This window comes from Herpailurus yagouaroundi, unplaced genomic scaffold, assembly GCF_014898765.1.
Source record: "Herpailurus yagouaroundi ecotype Mexico unplaced genomic scaffold, PumYag 163, whole genome shotgun sequence".
Lineage (NCBI taxonomy): Eukaryota > Metazoa > Chordata > Mammalia > Carnivora > Felidae > Herpailurus > Herpailurus yagouaroundi.
The window spans coordinates 52,991,693-53,012,540 of NW_024412404.1; the positions used below are offsets into that span (position 1 = coordinate 52,991,693).

At 37.6% G+C, this 20,848-nt stretch overlaps 1 protein-coding gene across 2 annotated transcripts in view; it reads left to right on the plus strand.

Moving 5' to 3' along the window:
* Positions 1-20,848, plus strand: part of ATRNL1 (attractin like 1) — a 788,891-nt gene that overhangs the window by 658,664 nt on the left and 109,379 nt on the right. Inside the window, exon 28 of one of the 2 annotated variants that reach the window (XM_040486565.1) lies at positions 18,116-18,230. The exons of the other annotated variant lie outside the window; for it this stretch is intronic. Coding sequence (XP_040342499.1) covers positions 18,116-18,230 — 115 coding nt within the window. The remainder of the gene's footprint in view (positions 1-18,115; positions 18,231-20,848) is intronic. 2 annotated transcript variants of the gene reach the window in all.

The window sequence follows — 20,848 nt, forward strand, 5'->3', positions numbered from 1 at the left end:
GAGGGAGAGCAGGGGAGAGGGAGAGACAGAGAATCTTAAGCAGGCTCTATGATCTACAGACACCCCTATTTATTTGTTTTTTAATCATCCACTTACTCCATGAAGGGAAGAATCCTATCTGTCTTCTTCACTGCTGTATGCCTAGTGCCTTAAACAGTCCTATTCAAAGTATGTGCTTAAAAAGTATCTGTAAGATGGGGACTTCTGGGTGGCTCAGTTGGTTAAGCATCTGACTCTTGCTTTCGGCACAGGTCATGATGTCACAGTTCATGAGATCAAGCCCTGTGTCAGGCTCTGCGCTGACAATGTGGAGCCTGCTTGGGATCCTCTCTCTCCCCCTCTCTCTTCCCCTCCCCTGCTCCAGAACTCACTTACTCTCACTCTGTCTCTGTCTCTCTCTATCAAAAGAAATAAATCAACTTTAAGACAAAGGATCTTAGGATGAATGAATTATTTTGTCTAGTATTTTAAATTCTAACAGAGCATGGTTATGCTCTTGAAATTTCTTGTTGCATTACTATTCAGTTCTATACTCATCAGAACCAGAGCAGAGTATCTGCTTCTTTATTTTTTTACCCTAAGAAATGAAGCTGTCAACTACTTATGTAATATCATCAATTTCTACTAGCTCTGAACAGAATGAGACTGCCAGCAGTCCTGTAGCTGGTGTTAGGTTTGGAATATGTATTAGGAAGCGTCATCTTAATTTTCTCTCTAATTGGATATCTGCACTGTAGTACTACAGTTTTGTTACCTCATAGCTCACCCTAGTTCCTTCTATCAGGTATTCATCCTCAAGCTTAGGAATTCTACCCTGGTATGTATCTTCTTGACTTACTGTGATAGAGGCAACCTTTATATAGAAGTATTGATGGAAATATTCCTCCCAAAGGGTTTAGTTTATTTGTAGCAATAGATTTTACAACCAAATATGACTTAATCATTTTCTGGGTTCAAAAAATCTGTAACGTTGCTAATATTTGGAGCATATATTTAGCACAATCTCCAGTAACTGCTTTTTAGTTCACCTACTCCCTCTGCCCAAGAGAGTCTCAATAAATAATTAGGGCTCAAGGAATAATAGTTGTCATTCTCCTCCTCCTCCTCCTCCTTATTATATTATTATTATTATTATTATTATTATTATTATTATTATTATAGAAAAGCCATATAAATTTGCAGTTTACTGAAAGAGCATGTGACTTAGCAGGCCAACAGAAGAAATTGGTATTTTCTCTGCCATTCGTTTTGACACCTTATAAAACCTCAGTAATATTAATTAATGTCTCATCTTCCACTGTGCCTGCATGCCAAATAAGGATGACCTCTTTCTCTGGAAGCTTCATGACTTAACAAAAAATAAGATACATTGAGTCATTTGAAAACTAAGTGTGAAGGGTGAGCAATGCTTACTCAGTTCTTTAGATTATTGACCTAGCCATGGAGTTAGCACTGAGATAATAATTTTTGCCCTTTTCTGAAGGGAAAAATAACCATCAGAGTTGCTAGGCAAGATAGGAAAAATTAGAGAGGAAAGCCATGGGCCTGAAGAGCAAGAATTCTTATGGAAAGATTAGTGATGACAGTAATACAGCAGCTTGCAAAACCCCATGAAAAACAAAAGTGTACGCATCTAATAACCTTACCTATACCATAACATATTATATGCGGATGTGGCCAAAGTCACTTTCTTGGGTAACAAGGACATTTTTTATTACAACAATGAATACTATGTCAAGACTGAGATGTACTGCCCCGACCCTCCCTTCAAGACATAGCCCATACTCTCTCAGCTCACAGCTGAGGGTCCCTCTCCAGAAATGGCCCTCTGCAGAAAGGAGCTGCCTCACCCCGCATTATGCCGCATTCCTGGGGACAGCCTGTATCCATAGTGGTGTTTGAGGACTTGGCCTCTTGCCTCAATCTGATACAACTCTAAAGGACCACCCCACTCATCACAGATTAACATCTCCCTCTGCACATCTCTACTTCCATCACCCCACACCTCTGTTCCTGAAGGTTCTTCCAAATACACTTCCTGCACACAAATCTCAGAGTCTCAGAATATGTTTCCTAGGAAACCTGACACACAACATATACTATGTCTACAGTCTAAGGAGCAGTTATATTATGAGTATTTCCAGTTTTATGAATGTCATCAATTTTATGATGATCACAAACTACCATAACTAAGTGAATTTTCCCGATGACGCTTGCCATGCCATGTGATATGTGGCTTATTTGTCAAACGAAAGTAGCTTGAATGACCTCAGAATAGGAGAAGTGCCCTGAGGGATTGGTATTAGTCACAATTTCAGTATTGTACTTCATGATCATTTCTAAAACAGCAGAAAAAAGATGGCATACTGTCTGTTAGAGGTCAGATTGTGACCAGGGAGACTGTTTGTTCCCTACTGCCGCCATAACAAAGTACCACAAACCTGGTGGCTTAAAGTGACAAAAATTTATCCTCTCACGGTCTGGAGGCCAGAAGTCTGAAGTGAAGGTTTGGGCAGGGGTTGGTTGCTTCAAGAGGCCGTGAAGGAGAAGCTGTTCCAAGACTCTTTCTTGCTTCCGGTGGCTACCGACCAACCTTGGCATCTCCTGGCTTGTAGCTGTATCACTCCAATTTCTGCTTCTGGTCTCCACGCAGAGTTTTCACCTCTGTATAGTCTCTTCTCTTTCTGTAAGGACGTTGTGCCCACCCTAATCCCGTATGACTTCTCCTTAACTAATTACATCTGCAAAGGCCCTATTCTCAGATATGGTCACATGCTGAGGTCCTAGGTGGGCGTCAACATTTGAGGAATACCATTCCACCTGCTACAGAGGGCATGTGAGGAAATAAACTGGGTTTCCTTCCCTCTTGGCACTTTTATTTGTCCTATGAATCTTTTAATTAACCTGCTGTCCTTTATAAAGAAAACGTAGTGAGCCAGATGTGTGCAGTGGGCTACGCCCAGTGACAGAAGGCTCCTCAAAAGTTTAATCAATCAGATAATTAGTAGGACCAAGAGGGAGCAGCATGAGTAAAACCAGAGGAAGGATCATTACACAGACTCTGACCATTAATTTTTAGTCATACTGAAAAAGGAGCTTTGGGGAAAAAAAAAGATTGGAGAGATATTTGATTCACTTCTACACACTTCGTTTTCTAAAGCAAGCTCTGATGAAGTAGTGGAGTTCACACAAGCAAATCATTTACAGGACAGGCCCAAAGGAATGTGATACAAATATATCTAGTTTGGTCATATAAGGAGTCTACATATCTCAGGTCACAGGCGGGACAGCCAGCCTGTCCCATGGTTTCCAGAGACCCTGAGAATGACCAGGATGACTGAGTATCCCATGGTTCTGCCAACAGCATCCTCTGAGTACTTTCCACTTTCATTTTTCCCCCTCTGAGCCCTTTTGATTATAAAATTAAGGGAATTTTAATCTAGCAAATAATGGTGAGAGAGCTGGGGGACAAAGAAGCTTCCCAGGCCACAGAAAGACAATAAAAGCGCATGTAGGAATTTATCTGTCTGTAAGGTAGTTTTTTCTTTGCTGTATAAGCCAAAAGGTTTCACTGTAATATTTATCTTTTTAATAGCTTCCCCCCCCCCCCCGAATTTTCTACTACTTGGGCTGATCAATTATCATCTTCCCTGCAAACTTGGAGCTTCATTCCAACTTTAATGTACAGACACTGGTTCCATACTTTGGAACTAAGTCTGAGCGAATGAAAGTGCCCAGCAGGGAAAGATAAGAAAAGATCTGGACACATTAACTTCCCTTACTACACTGCCATGAATCATTAAAACCGAAGGGAAGGGAGGTATTAAGGTGGAACAGATAACATCGCTGATATTATGTTGGATTTGACTTAAAAAGAAATTGTGTTTGCAAATGATTTGACCTAAGATAAAAATTTAAACACCTGTTTTTTTCTAGGTACTATGCTAAATGCCTTATTCATATATTGTCCTTTATAATCCTCAGAGTAACCTTGCAGAATTAGTGTTATAAACTCCATTCTCCGTATAAAGAACCTGAGGCATAGGAAAGGTAAATCATTTGCCTAAGATCCCATAAGATTTGAACCGAAGTGTACTTTACATGAGGTTAAGTCATCTGGGCCTAATGAATAGGTCTAGACTTTATACTAAGATTACTCCCGAACATTATTGTCAAAATTATTGAAATTAGAAAGGCTACTCTGACCACAAACTTAAAAGGGACAGAGGAGGATTGTTACAAACTGTCAAGAAGGTGTCCATGGGATTGGTGATGTAGAAATTCATCAGTGCTTTGAGTAATGCCCGATTGGTCATGGCACACGGATAGCAATGGGGTAAAAGATATTGGTGAGGATGAGAAAACTCATGGAGAAGAAGTTCACTTCAATGTTTGCCTCATGCATGAGTTTTACAGAAAAGTGGTTGTGTTACTTGCTGGCAGATGGGTAGATCCAGCATAATAAATGACTTTCTACTATGATTATTAAACCAGTCACAGCCTATTATAAGTAACAAAATCATGGACAAAATTCTGAATGAAAGAGCTTATTGACTTGTTATAAAAGCATGTATGTAATTACAATACCATAAAACCTACCTGGATTTCTTAGACAATGAATCATTTTCTTCTGTAGAGGCAAATAAGCAAAAAGGAAGCTGGTGTTGGTAAGTTTTTAGGAAAAAAGAGAAGAAAGAAGAGGAAAAGAAATCCCTAGTGCTGTAGCTATGATGTACATATTCATCCATACATTTGCAACTCCATATATCTTCAGCATATTGTGAAAACTGCTTTCCAAATGTGATCATGGAACATCAAGACCACGTTAAATTGTGTTTAGTCTATTCTCGTCTGGTTGAAAAGCAGAGAAATGTATATTTATTTTAAGCAATTTCACACTTACAAAAAAAATACCCTAAAATAGTAAACTCTTGGTCCTTATAGGGTTAATGTTCAGCTTTCTGGGAAAACTCTGTCAGCTCGAATGACTCATTGTCTAAGAAATCCAGGTAGGTTTTACTGTATTGTAATTACATACATGTTTTTGTAACTAGTCAAATAAGCTCTTTCATTCAGAATTTTGTCCATGCTTTTGTACTTTAATAGGCTGTGATTGGTTTAATAATCATAGTAGAAAGTCATTTATTATGCTGGATCTATTAACATTTGATTCCTCATTAAGAATATTGCTATGTCTGCACTTTTATTCTTTCTGCTGACAGTTAGCTTTCACAGTGCTTCTTGATTTAGTTTTATGATTGAAGTTTCAGGAATAAATGTTTTAATTTAATGTTCACTCAGTAAAACAGACTTGACCAATAGTTTAATAAAATAGCACTGTGAGTTCCTGATGGAGAAACGTTCGCTAGTATCCATTTGGGTTGATTTGCACCATATGTTAATGAAGGTTGCACGGAGACCCACTACACGCTGCACATGTCAGGTTCCATCTGAGCATCCAAGCATGCCCTTCGTGGCAAGTAGTGATGATCTCAGTCCTCCCCGCCAGGAAGTGTGCTGAGGGGTTGATGAGGGACCCGTTTCATGGAGGGCCCCAGTGTTCCTATCTGGTGTCTTCTCATCTCCGCGTACCTAATATTTCCTAGGTATTCAGTATTTACACCTAGTATTTCCTAGTATTCAGAATAAACTAGCAATTTCTCAAAGGAGCTATGTGCCTTTACACCTCTGCATTCGTGTTTTTCCTTCTGCCAGAAAGTTCCATCCTTCCTCATTCTCCTAATGCACTCCTTAGTCATCCTCCACCAGATGAAATCCTTCTCCAGGAGAACTACTGGTAGCTTCTCCCCTCCTTCCTCTCGCACCCCCAGGGGTTTGTGGATACCTCTGTGAGCAGGTTTAGCTCTTAGTCATAGTTGCAGACAGCTTGATGGCTCTGAAGGAAGCCCCATCAGGGCATGTACTGGGGCTTTGTAGCACTCTACCCCCACTTGCCAGTAGGGGGCCTAACACGTCTACATTGTATATTGAATTGATCCTCAGTTGCATGGCTAAGGTCACATTTTCCATTAATGATGTAATGTGTTTGGGAATGGGCCAGCCTGTAGGGTAATACTAAGATCTTGATTATCCAACTTTCCTGCTGGTTTATATCTATCTGCTATAGATTGACCTTCTGTTTGTAACCTTTGCCACTAAATTTAGAGATTTACCTTGTACACAATTTGAAAAGAAAAAACAAAGACCCACTTATCCATGAAATATTTATTTAATTTTTTTTTTTTTTGGTTTATTTTTGAGAGGGAGAGAGAGAGAGAGCGTGAGTGGGGGAGGGACAAAGAGAGAGGGAGACGCAGAATCCAAAGCAGGCTCCAGGCTCTGAGCTATCAGCGTAGAGCCCAATGTAGGCCTTCGACTCCTGAACTGCGAGATCATGACCTGAGCCAAAGTCGGACACCCAACCAACTGAGCCACCCAGGTGCCCCATCCATGAAATATTTATTGAACAGCACAGTCTTAGGTGCCAGGGTAGGTCTACTCTGTGAGGCACAGAATGCTCACGGATCAGACACCTTGAAAAAAAAAAAAAAAAAACAGGGAACACAAATGGGAAAAATAGGCAGATTTTCAGTAGCAGTGTTGATGTGACATGTGTGGGAAGTTTGTCATTGAGATCAGATCTCCCCCCACCCCCAATAAGCCATCAATAAAATTCTCTTCTAGAGACTGAATTTCTTAATAAATCTATTTCAAACCATTAATAGAGGTGGAAAACATATTATCTCTGCTCTATTGTCTTTTTTAATCTTTATAACAACACTACGAAGGTATAGTTAACTCCATTTTCCAGATGAGAAACTTGAGGCACAGAGAGAGAGAGGCTGTGAGTTGATCAAGGTCACACTTGAATGGATGAGAGAGCAGGACGTTGAGCCAGGCAGTGATCGCTTAAGGTTGTTCTCTTAACCACTACATTATACTTCCCTTCAATGGTTATGATAGAAAAAATGGCTAACTCGTAATTATTGAGATAGTGTAGAGTGAGGAGGTCTTGATGTGGCTTAGGATGACCTGGGATGGCTTCCTGCAGATGAGTTTTGAGTCAGATCTTGCAGAAATGGTAGGTGGAGCAGTCTAGGTGGATGGAATGGCCTGAACCAGGGCACAAAGGCTGGGCTTAAGCTAGATGGGAAGTCACTTGATTTGGCAGGCACATTTGCCTCTCACACTTAGTACCTTTTGAGGTCTGAAGGAATGGTCCCAATTTGAAATTAATATATGAAGTGTGGTGGGTAGGTTGCTTTTTGCACTGGAAAAAAGTACAGGTTGTTAAACTCCAATTGTGGCAGTCATTTAATAAATAATCTATTTCAACTTTTAAAAAATACTATCAGGAATCAACTTTTTAAAGATAGTATGTTTAAAGTCACTTCCTATTAACCTTTGTATTTCTTGACTAACTCAGGGCAAAGCATGATTATATAAGATCTCCAAATGAGATAATATTTTCGTTTTCTGGGACCTAACTACCTATTTAAAAATAAATAGTAAAACCACTGCTATCACCACCAAGTCAGTGCCACACGATTAAAATAACAGCAAAACTCAGTTAAACCAGGTATTATACTATGGATATAAACGTGTGTGTGTGTGTGTGTGTATGTGTGTGTGTGTGTGTGTGTGTGTAGTAAGAGATTTTGAACAGAGATTGAATATGGAGGCATTTCAACAAAGAAAAAATGTATTTGATACAGTATGAAAATTAAGCTTACAATTGGAATCCTTTGGAATCTCAAGAGCAGCATACTGATTCTGTGAATATTATGTTTTATTCCTTTCCCTATTCCCACACGTAATACTTTATTCTCTTTGAATTTGCTTCTAATGCAGTTTAACCCTGGTTTTGACAGTGTCCATCAACTTAATTTCTTTTATTAATATGAATTCTTCTCTTAGTGAGTAAAGCAAGCTAATGTGTTTTTCCCCTTATCATTTCATGCAAAGCAAATAGTAAATAAAGAATATGATTTTCACTTTCATTTTCCCCGTGTAAACAATGGAATCAGAGAATCTGTGCTCCAAAACTAGAGTCTTGGTATTTGTTGATCCTATGGAATCAACGCACTTGATTAGCTGTGAGCCAGGCTGCCAGGCTGACTTAATTCTATGCTCAGTAAATTAATTCTATTTTACTAAAGTGACTAAAAACTAAATTTCATATCAATATAAACACTCATTAAACTGCAAATACCAAGTTGTGCACGCTGTTGAAAAGACTCATTTTTATTTATAGATGGATTCTGATAAGAACAGCATTAAAAGTGGTTTAGTAGGGAAATGTTCGAGTGATTAATGTGCAGTTGTTTGCATTTTTAATATTTCACTCATATATCAGATCAGTATTTGTGCATACTGTCAGACTTTATTCTGTCCTTGTCAAAACACTTATTGCTGCTGACAGGTATAACATACCCACATTAATCCTTAATTCCTTGATTCAATTTTCTAATTGCTTTTTTGGCATGCAGTGGTGGCCATTTAGTCTTATGTGATGTATTCATCATATGGTGTAATAATGTGTTTTAAAAATTAGATGTGTCATTTAAAGTAACTGAACAAGAAAAAAATTACTAATGATTGGAAATTTCAAATTTCACTGTACTTAGACTAAGTATTAGATATTGGTACATCACACATTCTGGAAATTGTCCATAAATCATAGCCGAAGAATGTTAAAGGGACCCTAAAAATCACATAACCTAACGTGTTCATTTGTCACGCGGGGAAATTGACTTCAAACATGCCCAGGAGCACACAACTACATAGTAGCAGAGTTGGTCCAAGAACTCAAGTGTTCTGAACCCTGGTCAGGAACGAGGCAGGTATATGCATATAATTTTTATTACTGATATCTTAAGTTCATTCCTACTATTAATAGCCAAGCGGAAAGAATGAGAAGTTCTTTGTCTTCTTAGGCTGTATTTTTAGCAGTATCATGCGGTGGTTAAAAACCAAGATACTAGAATCAGACAGATGGGAGTTTCAATCCTGGCTCTGCCCCTCCCTCACTGTATCGCCCTGAGAATATTATCTGACCTCTCTGAGTTTCAATTTCTTCATCTTATGAACCAAAATAACACAATAATGCATGTAAAATGCTTAGCATAGCACTTGAAACCTAGTGAGTACTCAACAAATGGTAGCTAATATTATTTTTCAGTGTTTTATTAACCCTTCACTATCCATAATTTAGAGAAACTGAGTCATGCCTACCATGTTGCAATTTCATTTATTGTTTGATTCACTCTACTCACCATGTGAAACATGTACTCCAGTAGATACTATAGGTAAGGTAAAGAGGTATCCAAGATGATATCTGACTTTTTAGAGCAGGAAGCTAAAGGAGACATACAGTATATACATCAATAAAAGAGTAAAATATTGGGAGACTTAAGTCCCCAAAGGTGGCACAGGCACCTTTCAAAGAGAGCAAGTGAGTACAGAGGCAGTAGAGATAAATAAGAAACTGGGCCTCTCCTCAAAGAGATTGTTCCAGTGGGATGACAGGGTATTTATGCAAGCGTCATTTAAGATGGAAAATGAAGAGGGCCAGAAAAGGTACCGTTAAAGAACTAACGACAGAGAGACTCAATACCTCAGACCAAGGAAAGATTCATGGATGAGTTGGCTTCAAGGGATGAATAATTTCAGAAAAGTTAAAAGCATATAGGAAGGATCTCCTAGATAGTAGGGATATTATAAGTGCAGAAGGTACAGATTCTGGAAACCCTGGGCACAGTTGTTGAGCAGTGAACACTTACATTGACAAAAATGCAGAGCTTGTGCAGAATAAAAGATGGTGTTTGATGAGTGGGTAGACACAAGAGCATGGTAATCCCAAAATGCCATTTTGGACTCCATGTTACAGCAATCACATAGCGATTGAAGTCATGAAACCATTTTGACCCATAGATGTGTTCTTTGGACAGCAACAATTTTGAGATTTGGCGTCTTTAAACAACTCTTATACTTTTTAGTTCACTCTAGTACCCACCACTACTTGTTTTCTTATTCTAGAAGTTCAGACAGTCTTCTTACCTACTGTAGGCATTATGCATTGTGGTTAGGCATACATGCTCAGAAGATAGGCTACTTAGTTCCAAATCATGGTTTCGTCTTTTAGGTCTTTTTTAGGTCTACCACCTTCATTATGTTCCTTACACTCAGAGCTGCAGTTTCATAATTTCAAGTGGGGATAGTTCCTGTCTCAAGGGGTAGGATTAAACTCACGGAAGCATGTAGCCTAGCACAAAGCATATTATGAGCACTTAAATGTTAGCTATTATTAAATTACCCACCTGAGCCTTGAAGGATTTTGAGTTTGCCACCTTACTTTGAGACTAGTGAACGTTTCTGAGAAAGGAATAACACATTTTTTCTTTTCTGTTTTTTTTTTTTTAATCTTTTGAGGCCTAGAGTATTAGACCAAACCCTGCTTACCTTGTAAAGACTAGTCCACGGACCTCAAATAATTCTGTTAAATCCTCAGCTGCTGGGGTTAGGGTTTCCAGTGATGCAGCTTCACTATGATGTCTAGAAGTGAATCACTCACTCGTTTGCTCACTCTTTGAGAGCGCCAATGGAGGAAGGAGCAAGTAAGCAGCCCATTTTGCCCATTGGTATCTTCCAAACATCCAGTGATTCTTGGAGCAGCAGTTTCCCTGGCTATTTCTTGGGTTCAAATAATGGCCTCACTTACAGAACATGTCTATCATTGTGAATTTTAAGAACTGTCATCTCGAAAATCCTTATGATTCCAGAAGCTTCTCTGGTAACTTGCTTGTTTTCCATAGCTGGAAAATGGGAAGAGATAACAGAGAATTGTTGCCTCCAAAAACAAGAACTTGAAAATACGAGTACAATAGTTTCAAAAACACCAGAGTGAACAAAACAAGTCTTTTTCACTCTAAAAGTGCTGTGTCCTTAATAAACAAGGACTGCTAATTATATAACTGTCAGTGATATTTTCTGGCACGGTCTAAAACCAGCTTCTTGCGGTACAACAAATATGAAAATGTCTGGAAGTAAATCACAGTGTCTGAGTGCTATGGGCAAGCAAACCCATGCCTTATCTTTTTCAAAGGCAGCCATGGAAAATGCATGATAAATTACACAGTTCAGTAAACGTGTTATGTCATTGTGAAATGATTTTGATTCATGGTTATGTGTCTATCGCTAAACAACTGGCAAACCTCAAGGTATCAGAAATATCATTTGTGGTGTTTTGCTAATTTCTGTTGCAAAATTCAAGTGCTATAAGGCGTTTTTTTTTTCCTTTAAAATTCTTTATTGAGAGTGAGATTTGTCACAAATTCTTTGGAGATATGTGAATTCTTGGTGGAAGTGTCAAAGAGCTGTGCTAATCACTAATATTTTTAATATAATGAATAATTAATGTTTTTTTGCTGCTATCCTTTTATGAAAATGTTGTGGCCAGAAATAAAAAGCTGTAAGCCAATTTGATTTGAAAATAGAATTATAGGGGCGCCTGGGTGGCGCAGTCGGTTAAGCGTCCGACTTCAGCCAGGTCACGGTCTCGCGGTCTGTGAGTTCGAGCCCCGCGTCGGGCTCTGGGCTGATGGCTCAGAGCCTGGAGCCTGTTTCCGATTCTGTGTCTCCCTCTCTCTCTGCCCCTCCCCCGTTCATGCTCTGTCTCTCTCTGTCCCAAAAATAAATAAACGTTGAAAAAAAAAATAAATAAATAAAAAAAGAAAATAGAATTATAAGCTCTTTTCATGTAGTTTATCAATATAAAGAAATTTCTGACTGTGTTCTCTACAACAGTTGGAGAATTAAGAGTGGGGAATTATTATAAGGACACTTTTACACAAGAGGCTTTTCATACAAGCAGGATTCCTTTTCCATGGTCAAGATATTTTACTACACTATTTGTTGCTGAGTCTCTGATGTTAAATAATTAAGCCATTTTCCACCTGAAATTTATTTTTTACTAATTTTTCTCCCAGTTGGCGCATTTCACATTAGCACTTGATGGTTAAAACCTTTTCTTCCAGTATAAAAGTAGCCTGACAACACAATCGATTGATGTGCTCTCAAATTGTTTCTTGTTTTTCTAAATCCCCTACACCAAGAGCCACTGTTCTCAACTATTTTTGTTTGTTGTTTTATCTTGTTGTAATCATAAAATTATTTCCTTCTAATATTTTTAATACAGTATTTTAACATAAACTTGGATATTTTGAATAGTTCCAATTATTGCATTGAGACCTTAAAAACAAAACAAAAAAGAAAGCCTTGCCTGATGGTAGAAAAGGATAAATTATGTCTTAGGTATATTAAAGGGGTGTATGTTAAAGGGGATTTTAATATTTCTGATCTGTCCCCATTATTTAAACCTGAATTCATTTTTTTTCTCTTAGTATATTGTAACCAATTGACCTTTACATATACTTTGCATTTATTAAATTAGAATAAATTTCAGAAGCCTGGAAATATGGCTCAAAACATTCATAGTATTTTTCTGTTAGCCTTGGAATATGACAAGCCTATTCTCTAAATATTTGCATCATTGGAGAATATCTATGTACTTATGCTGATTTTGACTTAACATTTTCAAAAATAAGTCTGTTAAATTAAATGTAAGCTTTAAACTGTAAAACCGTAGATCATGCAACTTGATACAAGTATTGCAACATGGCTTACAGCATATTCTTGGAAGATTTTTATGGCCTTTACTTCTTCCATCAGGACCACTTTCACCTTTATATTGAAACCTCCCAAAATGTATCTGTATGAGGATAATTTTAAAACATGAGATTTATGTTGCTATAAAGGAGAAATCCTTTATAACCACATAAAACTGTTGTCACCAGAAATTTCAGTCTAAGTTTTACATGAAAGGGGACATATTTTATCTTTAATGCCTCGTTAAACTTTCTGAAAACGGCAGTATTCTAAAATATTCTTGGTGAATGTCTGTATTTCTTCTGAAGATTTCAAATGTGATCAACAAAAAACTAAACAAATCACTTGTTCTAATAATTAAACCAGTGGTACTTTTTTCTTCTATCTAATTTTGCCTTTATGCATAGATGTTGCTTTGACGTATCAGCAGGGTCTCATCTGTCATTTTCTTTTCAGTGAAATGGCCAAAATCACCTTTGCCATGCTAAAATGGTATACTCACTGTTTAAAAGGTGACATTGTATTTAAACCCAAATTCTTGGTACATACTTGTGTCCACTGGACGTGTGTGCACGGAGTATGTGTGTTCACATATGTGTGTGCTTGCACGTGTGTGTGTACACACGTGTGTGGGTACATGTTTGTACATGTGCACAGATGATAAACTACACTGTGTGGTTGAAAGGATGGACTCAGGAGGCAGCCTGCCTGAGTATAAATCTAAGCCCTGCTACTTCCTAGTTACATACACTTGAGCAAGTGTTTTTCACCTTGCGTCAGTGTTCTCATCTTACACAGTTGTAAGATTTAAACAAGTTAATATGTGTAAAGAACTTTGAATACTTAATCCATAGTAAGTACTTAATACAATACTAGCTATTACTACTATAATCATTATAGATTCATTTACTCTATCTTTAAGGTTATATTATTTATACAAGTGCATCAGCTGGTGATTATGACATACATATTTCACTGAAGTGATATTAAAGATATGCCAAGAAAACATTTTGGATTGTGATAATTTAATTAGATAAACTGTGTGGTATAGTACATCATTGGTGACAGGAAACAACTGTGAGAAAGCAACAAAAATTGCATAACTTGGTGGCTCACAGACTACCTGTCAAATAGAGTGAAGTGCATTTATTTATTCAAATGTAGGCCTACAGCACATCTCTTTCGTGCCAGGATTCGGTGTTAAAATGAAACATGGCACCATACAATCCAGCGGTCATACTCCTTGATATACACTCCAAGGATTTGAGAACTTACATCCACACAAAAACTCACTTGCTAAAAAGGGAACAGCATGATGGGAATGAGAGCAGATAGTAGACCTCTCTGAGTGTATTTTATTTTCCAGATCTAACCTGGAACCATATCAATGTCTTAAAAGTATAAAGCAGTATTAAATAAAAATGGAAAGGGGGGTAATCCCACCAAACTGGACTTCTGAATTCACAAATTTACCTAAGTTGGGATGGAATCAGTGGCAAAACCACACAGAGAGAACCTATTTCAAGTGATTTGAAGCATGCAGTATTTGACTGTATGTCATGGATTCATTATGAATCCATAGTATATCTTTCCTCTTTAAAAAAATTTCTGAGTATGGAGGGCACATTGATACTTTACACAAATCCACCTTCACTGAAGACATGATGCCCAGCTTCTGGGAATTCTGTTGGATGTCTTCAGCTGTCAGTCCTTTCTGGGATTACCATGACACAGAGAAACACCTTGTCCAAGGTCATGATCCCATGGGCAATGATAAGTAGTAACTAATCTTTGAAGGAGGGGGGAGTATAAAGGCCTGGCCCACTTGGCCCAACCCAATTGTTGAAAGATTCTAGCTCCAGGTCTCCTCCTGGGCCTGCATCTCAGTTCAGCCTTTTCCCTCTGTCTAATGAGGCTTCCTTCCTTTTCCTTCCACCTTTTTTTTTCAACCATAAGAACCGCTGCTTTTTAACTCTGTCTCCCAGCGAATCTGCTTCTTTGGGAACCCAGTTTATGACCCTGAGCTCTATTGCCCAAAACTTCCTAGAACAATAACCAACCCAGTAGCAATAGAGACCTCTTTTGTCTTGGATTAATACCATTTCCCAGCAAGGTTCCTTAGACAAACGTCTGACTGCAGGTCTGGGACAGGTAAAAGACAGGGAAGCTATCAAAGGCATTTGTGGTCATGTCAGAAGAACTCAGGAACCAATTTGAAGACATTCTCATTGTTCAAAGATAGTACAATTTGAACAATTAACAAAACTAGTAATGACAAAATTGTAACTGCTATCAATTGAAACACATCAGAAATGTTAAAAGTTATAAATTTATAATGATAATGTAAATTGTCATGTTTGGAGAATGCTAACAAGTATTTATTCTGAAAATTGATAAATAAGGGGAAATAATCAAGTATTTAGCCGATCTGAACTATAAAAACTCAGTAAACTAAGAATAGAGGGTAGCTTCCTCAACTTGATGAAGAATATCTACAAAAAACATACAGCTAACATCATGCTTAATGGTGAGAAACTTGAAGCATTCCCACTAAGATCAAGTACAAGGCAAGGATGTCCCCTTCTCACCACTCCTTTTCAACATTGTACTGGAAGCTGTAGCTAAAGCAATATGATAAGAAAAGGAAATTAAAGGTATACATATGGAGAAGAAAGAAATGAAACTGTCTTTATTCTCATATGACATGATTGCCTATGTAGAAAATCCAAAAGAATCAACAAAAATACTCCTGGAATGATAAGCAATTATAACAAGGTTGCAAAATACAAGGTTAATATACATGTCAATTCCTTGCCTACATACCAGTAGTGAACAAATAGACTTTAAAATTAAAGAGACAGTAGCATTTATGCTACTGCCTCTCAAAATTAAATACTTAGATATAAATCTAACAAAATATATATAAGATCTGCATGAGGAAGACTACAGAACTCTAATGAACAAAATAATAAAAAAAGCTAAATAAAAGTAAAGATATTCTGTGTTCATGGATATGAATAATCGATATTGCCAAGATGGCAGTTCTCCCCAACCGAATCTGTAGATTCAAAGCAATCCCAATCAAAATGCCAGCAGGTTATTTTATGAATATATACAGACTGACTCCAAATTTTATATGGAGAAGGAAAAGACCCAGAATAGCCAAATAGTATTGAAGTTAGAAGACTGACACTATCCAACTTCAAGACTTACAATAAACCTACAGTAACCAAAACAGTATAATATTGGTGAAAGAAGAGGCAATCAGATCAATGGAACAGAAGAGAATCCAGAAATAGACCCACATAAGTATAGTCAATTGATCTTTATCAAATGCAATGCAATGAAGTAAAGATAGCCTTTTGAACAAATGGTTCTAGAACAACTAGACATCCACATGCAAAAAGAAAAAAATTGAAAATAGACACATACCTTATACCCTTCACAGAAGTTAACTCCAAATGGATCATACACCTAAATGTAAATTGCAAAACTATAAAAGTCCTAAACGATAACATAGAAGGAAACCTGGATGACCTGGGATATGATGATGACGTTTTAGATACAACACCAAAATCACAGTCTGTGAGAGAAATAATTACTGAGCTGGAATTCATCAAAGTAAAAAACTTCTGCTCTTCAGAAGATAATATCAAGAGAATGGAAAGATAAACCACAGACTGGAAGAAAATATTTGCAAAAGAGACATCTGATAAAGGTCTATTTCTAAAGTATATCAAGAACTCTTAACATTCAATAAAAAGAAACAAATAACCCAATTAAAAATGTGTGAAGACCTTAACAGATACCTCACCAAAGGAGATATACAGATAGCAAATAAGAATATGAAAAGATGTTTCATATCATATATTATCAGAAAAAATTCAAATTAAAGCCACAGGATGCCACAGCACACCCATTAGAATAGCCAAAATCCAGAACACTCACACCACCAAATGCTGGTGAAAATATAGAACAAGAGGAGCTCTCATTCACTGTTGGTGATAATACAAAATGGTGCAGTCACTTTGGAAGACAGTTGATGGTTTCTTAAAGAACTAATAATCATGTTCCTATTAGTTGATCCAGCAGTCACACTCCTTGATATTTACCCAGTGGAGATGAAAACTTATGTTCACACAAAAGCCTCCACGTGGATGTTTATAGTAGCCTAACTTTTATTTTCGGAAATTTGGAAGCAGCCAAGATGTCCTTCAGAAGGCGAATGAATAAATAAACTGTAGTATATCGAAACAATGAAATGTTATTTGACACTAAAAAGGTATGAACTACCAAGACCTGAAAATACATGGGAGAACCTTAACATGCATATTCCCAAGTGAAAGAAGTCAACCTGAAAAGGCTAAATTCTATATGATTTGAACCATATGACATTCTGGGAGAGGCAAAACTATGGATACAGTAAAAAGATCAGTGGTTTCCAGGGTTTGGAGTAGAGAGGAAGGGATGAATATGTGGAGGACAGAGGATTTTTAGGCAGTGAATATACTCTGTATGATACCATAATGGCGGATACATATCAGACTCATGGACTATGGTCTAACACAACAGTAAACCCTAATATAAACTATAGACCCCTGGTGAGTATGATGTGTCAATGTAGGTTCATAAGTTATAGCAATATACCATTCAGGTGGGGGCTGTTGATGATGGGGAGGCTATGCATATGTTAGGGCAAGGTGTATATGGGAAATCTTGTATCTTCCTCTCACTTTTACTGCAAACCTAGAACTGCTCTAAATGATAAAGTCTATTAGGGGCGCCTGGGTGGCTCAGGGGTTAAGCGTACAGCTTCAGCTCAGGTCATGATCTCACAGTTTGTGAGTTCAAGCCCCGCATGGGGCTGTGTGCTGACAGCTTAGAGCCTGGAGCCTGCTTCAGATTCTGTGTCTCCCTCTCTCTCTGCTCCTCCCTGGCTCATGCTCTGTCATTCTCTCTCCTTCAAAAATCAGTAAAAACATTAAAAAAATTTTTTTGAAGTCTATTAAATTAAAACAAAAAACAAAAAACAGAGAAGCCTGTGTGGCTCAGTCGGTTAAGCATCCAACTCCTAATTTCTCCCCCCACCTTCCTCTGTCCCTCCCCTGCTTATGCACACACTCTCTCTCTCTCAAAAAAAAAAAAAAAAAAAAAAAAAGCAAATAAAAATAACATGCTAAAAATAGAATAAAGAATACTTTTCAAAAATATGCACCAATATTTAACCCCCCCCAAGAAAAAATACCCTCTAACTGCTAATGACCACTACTATGAAAACACTAGGTATTACTACAATAAAATATTCAGTTGGACTATTAAAAAATGAGACATTGTATATCCCCATCCACTAGGAGGGTACAGTTTAAAACACTGAAATAGAGGTAGGAGAAAAGTAAAACAGCAATGTCCTATCAATTAGGCAAATTTAAAATTCTGTTTTCTTTTTCAGGGGGCACCTAAACCAATAGCCATTGAACCGTGTGCTGGGAACAGAGCTGCTGTTCTGACTGTGTTTCTTTGCCTGCCGCGAGGATCATCAGGTGCCCCTCCTCCTGGACAGTCAGGTAAGATGAGTGGAACCACCAGCAATTGAGCAAAACATGCGGACTAAACAGAAAAAATAAACAATACTACCACATAGCACAGTGAGAATATTTACATCGTTCTAATTGAAAGCATGACCGAATTTATTAGAATACAAACTTTTCCAAAAGATCTAGAAATCTACATTGCTATAAATTCAGATTTGCCGGGATTTCTCTTAAAAATATGTGTAAAATACGTGTGTATGTTTGTGTGTAATATACACGGATATGTGTGTTCACACACACACACCCCAATTTGTTGTTGTAACTACAGTGAGAAATCTCATTAGCATGGCAAACAAATTTTTGACTTTGGGGCAGCTTCTTTTTTCCCAGTATGTGTGTCATATAGGATACAAAGTTATAAACATGATTAGAAGTTTGCTTCATAAATATGGAACCAAATTAAGGAATGTACTTGCACGTTTGGAATGTGTACCATGTCAGAGGGTGCTAGCTTCATATCACATACACTGAATATGTGTTCTTGTTATCAGCACCAGACAGCTGGAGCTCATGGGCCAGGGAATCCTCCCCATCCGATGGCACAGCCTTTGCTTCTGAAACTCCTTTTCTTACATGAAAAGCATATTTTGAAAATGGGGGTAACTGTATATGTCCTCTGGGAGTTCTTCTCATCGCTGTGATGTTGTCCATATTGTAAATATGCAGAATGTTGAGTGTAACTTGTGATTAAATAACAAACCATGCTATTTCTCTCTTTTTACATATTCTATTCCATTTACTTACAATGTGAAATTTTTCAATCTCCTGATTATTTGCTCCCTCCAACACTTATGAAATGGATGCCTTTTGAGGGTTAGGGTAATTTCAAATCAGTCTTTCTTTTCAATTCCCCTGAAGTATAAAGTGCCAGAGATCTGGCAAGGTCTCAATAACAGTAATTGATGTTGAACTCACCGCCCTGCTTATTTTTTCTTTTCTTGGTTCCCTAGCTAGCTTTGACCCTGCTCCTTTCTTGATTTGTATCCACCCTGGCACAAAAATGGAAGCTACACTACTTTATACCTTGTGAACTTCAGATGTTCATGTAACAGAATTTTCCCATGTGGGGACAGAGGGTTTCCATCACCTCTAGCATTGTCATTTGTGGCATCTGATGATACCTTGTTGCAGGGATTTTCACCCAAAGCTTATTCGCAGATGTTCATTGAAAGAAATAAGCATTCTCTGTACTTTGTCATACACCAAGGGAACGTCTTGCACTTCTTTCAGAACCGCCATGGTAAATGTAAATGGGATGCAGGAAGTAGAATAGTTTGGCACTGGTCAGATAAGATGAATAATTATAGGTACCATGCCCAGCTAATGGAAGCATTGTTTTAAGGCTGGGATGATTTCCAAAACAAACACTTTGCTAATGAAAACAAGTTCGTGTGATATACACCAAGGTTCTTCTAAATCCTTGACAAGATGACGTACTGATGGGCAGAGTGAAGGCAACTGCCAATACTCTGTCCTTTTCACCTTTGAGATCTTTTTGACTGATTTGAAAGAACCAGGTAGCAGTGTGGGCCATTTCCTTAGCTGTGTTCTGTTATAGATGCATTACGATTACTAACGCTAATGCCATTTTAGATGTGCATAGTGCTCTACTCTTTACAAAGTGTGTTCTTATTTTTCACATTTGATCCTCAGGACAAGCCCATGCAATACGTATAAAACTCACTTTGTAAATGAGGGAATTGAGATATAGAAATCTCTGTATTTCTACATTCAAGGAATAATTAGGAAACTACTAGAGTATAAAGCTAAAGAACCAAAACATACTTATTGCTAACCTTCTAGGTAATTTTCCCTGATGATCTGTAGCAGAGAACTTATTTCTCTATGATCCGTAGCCCATGTCTTCACAGAGCCCAACATTTGAGGAGTACTAAAAATGTCTGCAGAGTTGAAACCAGTCAGTAGACAAAACCTTGAGTTAACTTACCATACTTTTTACAGAGCCTGTAGTTTGAGCTATGTTGGGTATCTGTGTGCATAATTCAGGATGGATTTGTTCTTTGTTTAAAAAAAAAAAAGCTAACAAATGTTTTCCAGCTATTTTTATAAGAGTAGGTATACTCTGAGTCTACTTCAAAATACAGTATTCTCTGCTGTCTGCAGTCTACTTTGAAATGCATCAAAAACATAGTATCGATGAGTGGGTAGTAGGATGGGTAGATGGACGGATACATTATAAAGCAAGGAAAGTACATGTGAATGGTAGAATCTAGGTGGTGGGAATACAGTTGTTAAAATTCTCTCTTTCCACTTTGCTATAGGTTTGAAAGTTTTTATGGTAAGATGTTGGGAAACAATAAAATAAAAACTCCTGACTTCACTGCAACCAACCAACCAAACAAACAAGCAAAACAAACCCCTCCTCCCCCCCCAAAAAAAACACAGTCAGTGTCTGTAGAGGGTTTTCTAATGTTCACATCTCAGTTTTCCCTGAACAAAGCAAATACCGATACCAATATACAAACTAAATGATTTATTTTTTTCACTCTTCATCAAGATACTTGGTGTGTACACAGCCAATTAAAATGTAACAAAATATAATCCAATATTTGAGAGGATGTGCATGCCAA